At 43.0% G+C, this 11,124-nt stretch overlaps 1 protein-coding gene across 1 annotated transcript in view; it reads right to left on the reverse strand.

Moving 5' to 3' along the window:
• Positions 1-1,799: 1,799 nt before the first annotated feature.
• IL20RB (interleukin 20 receptor subunit beta) overlaps positions 1,800-11,124 on the reverse strand; it is a 17,545-nt gene continuing 8,220 nt past the window's right edge. The window contains exons 3-8 of the mRNA XM_042828170.1: positions 8,731-8,866; positions 7,810-8,000; positions 4,203-4,327; positions 3,156-3,306; positions 2,569-2,714; positions 1,800-1,925 (exon numbers count right to left, since the gene is read on the reverse strand). Coding sequence (XP_042684104.1) covers positions 1,800-1,925; positions 2,569-2,714; positions 3,156-3,306; positions 4,203-4,327; positions 7,810-8,000; positions 8,731-8,866 — 875 coding nt within the window. The remainder of the gene's footprint in view (positions 1,926-2,568; positions 2,715-3,155; positions 3,307-4,202; positions 4,328-7,809; positions 8,001-8,730; positions 8,867-11,124) is intronic.

Raw genomic sequence — 11,124 nt, forward strand, 5'->3', positions numbered from 1 at the left:
AAACACTGAACTTATCCAAACCCATGGAAATAAAATCAGGACAGATGTGAAGCATGGGAGCTCACTAAACCACCAAGGTCACTGACTGTAAGACAGATCTGGGCGATGCTGTTTGAGGAGACATTTGACAAAGAGCCCATACCAGCTATGTGCTGACTTCCCTCCTTGCCCATAGCTCCCCACATCACTCGGCTGCTGTTGTCCCCTGCTGCAGCCCCCAGCTCAGCTCGAGCAGCAGGGACTTGCTGCAGCAGTTGTCTGGAGCTGCTATTATACGTGTGCTTGTGCCTCACCATTTCCCAATTAATTAGTGATAACCTGAGCATCCACGCTGAGCCAGTGCTCAGGCTTGTGCAGATTTTCTTACCCTATATTCTGCTACAAACCCATCAGAGCCAAACTAATGGTTACTGAACTCCTAGTGACTAGATTCTTGCGTTGTCCAGACAGAAGCTGGTAAGACAGGACAGAAGCAAGCGACGGTGCGGCTCGGAGCGAGATGCCAGCCGGGCTGCGGGGGGGTTCGGAAGGGGCTGCCTCGGCGGGGGAGCGCACAGCTCTGCTCCGTCGGTTCTGCTGCCCTCACGGTGCTTTGCTACCACCTGGCGGCCTCAGCTGACTTTGCAAGAATGAAAGTCGAGGTGCTTTCTGTGAGGAAAAGCTCTGCTGCGTTCCATTAGTTCCGCCGGTAGTTTTAAAAGCAGCTCTTCAGATCAAAGCTTTCCCGTGCCCTCCCAGCATAAGTCTCTGCTGAGCAGGTGTTAAATGACTTATCCTTGCAGCAACAGCCATCGCTACAGTATATGCAAAAGAACTATATCTTATTTCTCTGTAGCAGGACTTCTCTTTTTAGATTTCCTTCCTGAAGGCAGAAATGATAATAAGCTATCTGGAACAAAATGGTGTCATCAGGTCTAAAACGGGCTGTGATGTGGTCATGCTGGGATGCTTCACGCATCCTTCCTGATATTTCCTCTCTATTTAAGCATTCCTGTTGATTTCCCTCCAGCCCTCCTGGCTGCAGAATCAGGTTTGCTGTTCACGATGCAGTCAGTAGCCTGCTTCAGCTGTAGCTGAACCATGGGGCTGCCCAGCATGCACCTCAGATGGCCCTGACTGCATGATCTATATATCTTTCTATTCTTCTTTCTGTTTCTTTCCCCCTTTCCCCTGCTTTTTCAGCTCCAGTCACCTCCCACTTAAACATCTCATCCTTAACAACCTTTTTCCTCTATGGCATCATGCATTGGTATCTGTCACATGGAACAAATTTTTATTTCATGTCCGGGGCCTGCAGCTCCGACAGCATTTTATCTCAGTTCATTTCAGCTGTGTTAACCATGCAAGGAACTCTTACTGGCAGCTTCATTTCTTTTATTAAAAAAAAAAAAAAAATCTGAGGCAAAATTACTGACAGTGAAGTGGTTTGGGACTCAGCATCTGAGCTCTACATACACTGTGCTGGTGAAATGCTGGTGGCTTAAGTGTGGGCTTTGCCTTGGGACCATCAATGTGACTGTGAAGGAAACACGAGTTAACCCATGTCTGCTCATGGGTATGGATATGAAGGAGAAGTACAGAAACTGGCAGTTGTCACCTGGGTCCCTTCCAGCTTTTCAGTGGATGAATGAAGTTAGGAAGAGATGAGAGCCAGCCACGTGTTCATACAGAGACTTCTTTGCAGCAGATTTGGCAGAAAGAACAGAGTTACTTGTTGGCACTCTGAAGACACTGAAGCACATCCTGTTTGGTCTGTAGAAGTTTTTTGGTTTTTATTTATTTTTTTTTTAGTAGGATGCTTAAAGTGTTTCCTGAATCCACAGGCAAAGAACCTCTTCTGAGGGGATCACCTGCACCATCAGATCACATTGCTCAGCTTCTTCCCTCCTGCACAGTATCAGTTGGCTGTGGGGCTCCGGCACTTTCTGTAAGGCAAATTCATTCATTCTCTCAGACTGATGAGCCTGCACTCTTACTTCGGCCTCTCCCCCACAGGCTTCCTCTCATCCTGCCTGCTGCAAGCAGACAGAGACCTGGGGCTCAGACCAGGACCACAAAAGGTGCTGCCTTACATTCTCACTTAAGACAGACAAGCTACAGACTTAAATATACTCCTTCTGTAAGAGGAAGACAAGAGGGTGTTTTAATTACTGGTTGCTCCTCACCAAGGAATTAAGAGCTTATTGCTGGTGCCAGAGGACATGGAGCTGTGTTGCCAGTGACACAGCTGTTTTGTTTGAGGAGCAGCTGGTCAGCCTGCGCTTCCCAAGCTGCTTCCCCACAAGCAGCAGGAGCACCGTCTCTGTTCACTAGTGCTCTAGGCAGTGGCAGCAATGCAGCCACCCCATGTGGGCTGCCTGATCCTACAATACAGCTGCCTGCTCACATGAACTCTTTGCTACCAATTTACGAAGCTATGTTGAAAGGTTTGCTTGCTCTTTTCCCTAAATACCAGCTCTTCCATTACAGTACAATAAGCAAGCCTTCCTATGTATTTGTCTGTGTTTTCTGCCTGCCCCACAATTCAGTGAATAATCCGGTGCACTAAAAACAAAATGAAAATGTTACCAGTGTGTCTGGCAGGACAGCAATGGGGCAGCAGGAATCCTGGAAGATTTTCCTTGTTTTCCAGACAAGGAAAGACAGGGTCAAGGCAGCCACAGCAAAGCCAGCAAAGGACATAAGGACACTGATGGGCCACGTGGATCTGCTGCCTGAAGACAAGAGAAGCAACAAAATTCTTAGCCTGTGAGAACATGAGTTACTCAGTGCAGACTCAGCCCTCTGGCTGCCCTTCCAATCTGCTCTGGTGAGATTTTTTTGTCACCACACTCTACAGAGGGATACCTATGCCACTGCAGGGGGCTGCACTCCAGATTTTCCTTGGAGCACACATGGGTGGCACATTTACAAACAGGACAGGTAATCTTAGATCACAGAATCGTACAGTTGTTTGAGTTGAAAGAGACCTTAAATGTCATCTAGTCCTACTCCTCTGCAATGAATAGGGACATCTGCAGCTTGTCAGCTTGTTCAGAGCCTAGTCCAGCCTGACCTTGAGATGCTGGCTGCAAACCAAAGAAGTGCTGCTGGGATATCCATATCCTAGTGGGCATGACTACAGGACTGGAAGATGCAGGAAGGCTGGCTGTTACCTTGTGCCCTCACACACTGTGGTTGGCTGAAGCTGCTGCTCCTGTTGATTGTCTCAACGTATGTCTGGGCTTTTACGCAGTATTCAGCTGCTGCCTCCATGGTGGCCAGATGAATGGTGGAGCTGATCTCCTTCACCATCTTCTGTTGCATCTGCCGTAGGCCCAGGAAAGACAACACCAGAATGTTGGGCAAGGACCTAAATGACAGCAGGAGTTCTAATGTGCTAGCCCAGACTTTGCTGGGGGAAAAGAGAAGAATAACAGGAGCAGGTGGTGTCAGAGAGGACTGTGTGAATAGGAAGAGACAATAAAAAGGAGCACAGGGAAGTGCAGATCATACGTGCCAGGAAAGGTAGGAGGGGGCGCAAGGAAAGCCGTGAGCTTATTGATGGTGTTCAGCCACAGCACTAGCCCATGACCTACTCTCTCTGATGTGGGGTCTGAGTTATTCTGGGGATGCCAATATGGATGCCAATATCCTGCCTGTTCTAATATGATAGGGGTGAAAGAGTTGTGCTGTTGACTCTGGAGTACAGAGAGGAACTGGGCTAGTAAGGAGCAAATAAACTTGGAGTGTGCAACCGTAACACACTTCTGCAACTTCAAACAGCAGATGAACCAATATCTCTCTCTAGTTTACTGACCAGTAAACCTGGTGTCTGTGACAGTTCAGTTGGTAAAAACTATTATGAAGTTTGGAATTAATGCTTAGGTCATTAAGATCTTATATATTAAGCAGTTAGCATTTCATTTGTGAAAGGAAATCAGACACAAGCCTGTAGGATAGGTTCATCTCATTTAGTTGGATTTCCAAAAAGGAAGGAAATCAATTTCAAAATCCCATTAAGCCAACTGTTCCATTAAGCTGGAGCAGTAAAGCACCAGCTTGCAGCACAGAGGAGTATGGCACACACTGACTCCAGACAGGTGCTTCAGCCTTGCAGCAGCAGCTTGAACTTGAAAAACAGTGCCTGGGAAGTGTTTTTATGCTTTTGCTCTAAGACACATGGGCTCTGTCTTCATGCCAAAATCCAAGGGTAAACTCACCCTGCTCTCCTGGCCCTTCTCCCAGTAGAGAACACAGAACTGAAAGGCAGGTCCCATGTCTTCTAGCTCCACTAGTAGATGATACCCATCTGCTATGGCCTTCATCAGAGGTGGTGTCAGAAGAGCTGCCAAAGGAGGGAGAGCACTGTTATCACATCAGAAGTAAATCTTCAAAAAAGTCTGCCTGGGCCTAGGAAAACAAGAGGCTCCTGCCATGGCTGTCCTCCAGCTGCCATCAAGAGCACACTAACAATTATCTGGAATAATAGCTGGTTTCTTCGATGGAGGAGAAACCTCTCTGCCCTGCTTCCCAGCTTGTCTAGATTTTGCAGCAGAATTTGAGCAGGAGGAGCTATGTGACTGGTATTCTGAATAGGAATTTGGCAATAGCTGACTAGCACGGACTTGAAAGGTTTTGAATTTTCTCCAGTGGATGAAGCATCTGGCCTGAGGGTCCCATGTGATCAGCAGCAGAACCAGCTGGGCAACCAGAAGTTGAGACACCACACCAGCTCAGTTCTGCTTTTGGGCATTAGCTTAGTGCTAGTGCACAGAACAGGAGCTGTGAAACCACTGCTCCTTCATGTGAAATTTGGCAGTAATTCAAAGGTGGAAGAGAAAGCAAATAAAGCCCTAGGATTAATTCAGTCTGTTCACATGAATCTTCATTATGATCCAGTATCTGTACGCTTTTAGAAGGACTTGGGTGTGCTGATGTCCTGCTGTGATGTGTTTTTGTTGCAAGTAAATCTGTTGGTGATGTGCTTAATGCTCACTTTCATATTCAAAGCTTGGTTTGGTCTGGGACTCTGCTGTGAGGAACAGTCAGAATCAGTCAAGCATGGATGAAACTATGCACTGTACGTTCATGAATTTGGAATCAAGGGAATACAAAGATTGTGTTTGTACTACTTACCAGTGCCATTCTTTACCACTCTGTTGTACTGAAATTGGTTTCAGCCCTCTTGCTTTCAAGAAAGGAAGTAGAGCATACAGAACATACAGAAGAGATGTTCTTAATAGAATTTGCTCTTGCACAAAGTGAATTGCTGTTGATACTGAACAATATGAAAATATGAAATCAAAATATGTTTATGATGAATGTGCCACAAAAGTGAGGCTTAGAAAACTACTTCGTACTTTTAAATTGAAAGCTGTCAGTATGCTTAACATGATGACGCCTCAAGAAAAAAAAAACCTGACACCATTCAGAGGTTAAAAATAATATTGGGTATTAACAGATGAATATTGTATGACACAAATACTAACCAAACACAATTGTTTAACATTTATCTCTTGCGCTGGGGGACTGGATACCAACTAACTATCAGAACTGTGACAAATGAAGAACTAAAATCAACTACACTGTTAGTTCCACAGCTTAGCAAGAGGATTGCCCAGGGGTCTCTAAGACACAGGACCAAGCTGTCAAGTACTTCACAGTACTGGGAAGCCTCTGTGATGGCTTATCCCTTAAAAAAGGTGTGAACGGAATTCCAGGTGGTCACTCTGGAGATCCTGCAAATAGATCTTGATACAGGCTATCTTTATTCTTTACTGTGAATGTGAAAGGGCAAGTGGGTTCTCTCAATGGAAACACTTAAATGTAAATGCAAAGTGTACTTGCTATGTGAGGTGACCTCTGGGTACTGAGGAGAGCTACCACCAACTGAACATGGCCAGATTGGTCACAGCAGTGTGGGATCTTTCCTTCCTGAGTTCAGAGATACTGAACCTGAGATACTGAGCTCTGACCACACAGATGGGCTCTAGCTGAAAATGAGTCTTAACACAACCCACAGACTGTAACTGCCTGAGATCCCACCTGGCAACTAGGTGCCAAGGTTGCCTAAGCCTAAAGCCAAGTAGACTCTGGGTAGCCTGTTCTCAAAGAAAGAGGATCAAAATCATAGGAAAGGAAGTACCTAGTTGTGCTATGTCTTCCTCAGTGCTGGTTCTAGACTTGATATCAGACTACAGCAGAGGTAATAAAGATGCCAGCTGAAAGAAACAGGTTGTGGAACAAAGCTGGTGAGGAGCTGGAGGGAGGAGGGAGCTTGGATGCTGATAAACAGATGTGCAGCATACCAACTGCCTTTTGGTGACCAGAAAGGGAACTGCCCAAAGCCGCAGTTCAAATCTTAGGAGATGCTGCTGGCTCCAGCAGTTTGGGGAACGAAAAATTCTGGACTTCACAGGGTTCTCCATGGTCTGCTATGAATCCTTCAGCAATGAAATAGCTGGCAGGAGCTGATGAGGCAGAGCTGCTTACAGAAAGGCAAGATGCTCCAGTCAGGAGCAGACCAATGGGGTCTGAAATCCTGAATTGTTTGAAACAATTTACGTCTAATAATCTGCTGTGGGCCTGATAATTTGCTGTGGAAGACTGTAAGGTCCTTGAATGATTGGGGTCTGTTGCGTTATGATCAAAGCTGTAGAAACCCTCAGAAGCCTGATTATTATCCTTCCTGAACACTTGTGAGATAATCCACTCTATCAGTCAGGGCGTGACAAAAGAACAGATTTTCCAATTATATTAGCTAGCTTTTAAATACTTTCGATGGGGAGTTTTGATTGAACTGAAGAAGGAAGCTGTATAACTACCAGTGCATGAACAGTTCGAATCTCAGGATAAATGCAATCTCTGGCACATTAGTATCTTATTTCATGATAACTAAGAAGGATCTGATGCCAATTGTAGCTGCTGTGTCAAAATCGTAATTTATCCCCTGATAAAAAGACTGCTCCGTTCTGAGATCTGCTTGGGAAAAGGGATAACAAGGAAAGTGAGAAAGTTGCTGTTCTTGTCCGTAAAGAGAGTTAAGCTAAGGAATATCCTTCCTCTGTCTCTGCTCAACAGCATGGTCTGCACTCAATTCTGTGTTAACAGCTCTTGGAAAAGGGAAAGATTTGTCACCCAAAGCACCACCTAGAAATCAATGCTACACCAACAGACACGCTCAGTGTTTAATGTGGTATTTCTGAGGGGCTGCTTTTACTAAGTGCTCTCTGTGGGTGAGGGCTGCTCACTCATGAGGCAGTAACTTCCAGCGATCCACGAACATTTAAGGTCAGCTCTGGCTTCAGACAGACGGCTTTATCTGACAGCATGGCTGGAAACAATCGTGTCTTGAAGAGAGCTGGATTTCCAGAGCAGCGCAAAGCAGACAGATGACATGGGTGTTTTCTAGAGCACCTGCTTCTCTGGGATCAGGTTCTGGACCCTAAAAATGACTAGGCTAAATGGATTAGATAGAGCATTGACAACAACCCCACTTGATCAGTACTCCTTGAAATCAGCAGTAGGACTGGTCAGCCTGCTATGAGGAATGCCTAGAGTCTTCTTAGCTTTTTTGAAGCCCTTGAAATTCAAGCCCTGGTAAATATTGCTCTGCCTATGGAGGGACTGATATCCAAGACCACGGTGTGGCTGTCTAAGGTTGAAACATCCCAACTCAGCACGAGAAGAGTTGAGAAGTAGGATGCGCTCTGTGCAGGCTTCAATTCACATGTACAATACACAGATATGCACGAGAGCTCACTCTTATTATCAGACATCAAGAAATGAATGTAACTGGTGCAGTTTAATGTCAATGTCAGGACTTACTTGTATTTCGAATGAAGAAACCTTTCAGGGTGCCCCACTCTGATCTTTGAGCACCATTATCTGCCCTTACGCGCAGGTTATAGGCCACGGTGGCTGAGATATCCTCTGTGATATTACATACAGTGACTGTGATGAGGGAACACTCACAGATGGGGATCCAGCTCTCGTTAGCGTACTCTCGTTCATATTCCCTGGGGAAAAGAAAGCAAAGAGGCAGCATTCTGACAGGAGGTACCCTTGTCACATCCCCTATGGGCTAAGGCTGCTTGCTAGTTCTTTCCAAGACCAGTTCTAGGATACAATGGGTTGGATTATTGGGAGTTTATGAAACCAGTACGAATGTGTTTTAGATTTTATCTAGAGAAATTCTCCTGGAGTTAGCTTGTTCATCAGCCAAAAGCATCATGGGGAATAGCATCCCAGAGTTGATGCCACAGATGTTGCCCAGTCACTTGATTATCTCCAGTGAATCAGATTTCAAAGGCCAAACTATGACATAAGTCACAGCTTGAGATCAATCAGAATCTCGTATGTTTTCTGAAGAAAAATAGATATGTGTAATATGTTTAAAGGAATAACACTGAAAAAAATTCAAGCCTTTTCTCCTTCCTTTTCTAAATAAACTTTTGCTAATCTTCCTAATTCTTTAGACAGAGGCAGTTTGCATACATGAGGTTAGTGCATGCCTTGGATTATGCAGCTATCTCTTTACAACCAGCAGTTGATAAGGCCTGGTCTGTAAGCAATCTCAGACCAAACCTGAGTATTCTTCCTACTCGCTATTAACAGTGCTGGAGCATCAAACTTCTACACTTGTGAGCTGAACAGTATTCAAGAAATCCAAGCGGTGTGGGATTGTAATTGGTGTTCAAAGAGCAAAGAAGGAAAAAAACATAACTAAAAACAGAAACCAGAAGTTACCCCTGAAACTCAACAGAGTATCTCACAGTTTCTCCCTGGAAGGTCACAGGGCTCCACATCAAGAAATGTTTCATGTTGGTAGAAAGAATAGAGATGTTCTGAGGCGCTGGCAGCGGTGCATCTTCACCTAAAAGTCCTAGCAAAAATGAAACAAAGAAAAGAAATGTATATGAACGTGCTAGAAAAAAAAAAAAAAAAGTAAAAGAATTGTGTAAAACTGTGCTTTGCATCAGCAAAACTCTGCATTTTGACAATCACTTAAGTGTTTGTAGGTATTTTACAAAGAAGAATGACAACTAAAGAGCAGACAGAACACTTAGCTGCCTCTGCTCACAGAAAGGCAAAGCATGTCTTTTTGTTATTTCAGAGGTTTTAAATATATAAAGTAGTGAGAAAAGGCAAAGCTTTTAGAAAGCTACCCAATTTATTTTAATGAAGCCAAATAACAGATACTGTTATGCTCCACAGTCTGTTCCAATGAACAATTCCCATCGTGGTTAGAAATGTACAATTTATTTCCAAGCTTGGCTGGACTGGTCATTTGACAATTCTGGCTTTGCAACAGATTTTTTCATGTTTTGGGATTCTAATAATGTAAGTACTTGTAGGCTGTAATCAAATTACCTCATTAATTTCTTGGATAAACTCATTTAAAGGACTAATGGAGTTAAAATGTTTCTCCTGAAGATCAGCAAAACCTGAGTTTGGGATGATGCCTACAACACAGTTTATAGATCTTATCCTTTCACTTATCCTTTTCATCTTAATAAAAATCCTTAGCAGAATTTGGACAGGAGCACAAGAGGAAGGCTTCCCCGTGAGTACACCCTTCACAACATGATAAGAATGGTCATATCTCTGCTCTGCTGTTTTCCAGTCCCAAGAAAATTGTTTCCCTTATAAATCTTTCTCTTTTTATTTTTTCTTTTAATTCTTATTTTTAAAATTTAATATAACTTGCAAAAACAGGTGCTTTTTAAAGCTGTGATTATAAAGCTAACCAGTTAATGTCAGTTGTTCTACCCAAGATCAAAACCGAGTTGACAAGTCCATCAGCAACGTTTTTGTGGTGATTATTCTTTTAAAGCACTGCAAAAACACATTTTTTCCCCTTATAATATTCCCCATATTCGTAGCTTATGATGTGATACTTTGCAAGATGTCATTTGAATCTGTTGACATAATACTTGGCCTTTCTTTAAACCGAATGACAGAGATCTCTGGGATGAGATGATTTTTTCCTTGGCATTCAGATAGTGAAAGACTTGCTGTCTGCTATATCAGCAGTTCTGTCACTTCTGTCTGGTTGGGGCTCTGTATTATTGTCAAGACACTTTTCATCTACAACAACAACAACAAAAAAAAACAGATTTTTTTTTTTTTTAATGTCTTTATTGGCTTTCACTTTGCAGCTTAGAGATTCATTTGGTCTCTTGTTCAATTCTCTGTGCTTCTTGACACTTAGGCTGTTTGCTACTGCTATTCCTTGTACTCTTGGTTCCCATGTGAATTTCTGTAGTTGCAGCATCGAGGTGCGAATTACATAACAGACTTTAATTACATGACCAGGCACCAGTTTTTCCATATGACTCACACACACAGTATGATGTTCCAGGTCTGAACAGAGGTGGTTTGCACTGGGGATATATAATCTATTGTGTTCAGAGATATGGAATTTCTTCTTACTATATTGTATAGAAAGAATTTTGAAAGGAGAGAATAGTTCTGAATTGGGATATTTACCTTTTGATTAAAACTTATTATTATTAAAACCTTAAACTAATTTTTTTTTGTCTAATCGAGACCAGTCTTGATTTCCTGGCTGCACTTAGCTTACTACACTGTCTTTCTACTCTGTTGACAAAATCTGTGATTGTTCTTCTAGTGGCACAGTGAAGCCAGCAAACAAATATGTTTAAAAGTGGGAGGAAAGCAATAAAAAAATTGCGAATAGCAATAGCAAACACAAAAGCTTTATAGGAAAAGGCAGGCTACAGTCTTTCAAGCCAGGGTACTTTTGGACACCCATCCCCAGTCATGCCATGGAAGACATTTCCATATTGCTCTGTAAATACCATTTTTGCCTACTACCCTATCAGTAGTATATTGTTTGTTGTATGAAGAACTGATTTCCATTTACAGTGGCGATGATTTTTTCCATTTTCTTCATTTTTAACATTTTTCTCCTTTTATGCTCAACTTAGGGAATCTATGGTTAAAAGCAAGCAGTTTCACTCTGGAGTCCAGTACATTTATCCATTTATCTTTCTTGATTTTCATTTTAAAATGCCTTAAATAATGCTGACGAATTTCCTTTGCTCTGCAGTAGATTTTGACACTCTTCTTTCTTTTTTTTTCTTTTTTTTTTTTTTTTATTTTTTTTTTTTTTTTTTT

Source organism: Centrocercus urophasianus, unplaced genomic scaffold, assembly GCF_019232065.1.
Source record: "Centrocercus urophasianus isolate 14NV4802_14NV808 unplaced genomic scaffold, USGS_Curo_1.0 seq_29, whole genome shotgun sequence".
Classification (NCBI taxonomy): Eukaryota; Metazoa; Chordata; class Aves; order Galliformes; family Phasianidae; genus Centrocercus; species Centrocercus urophasianus.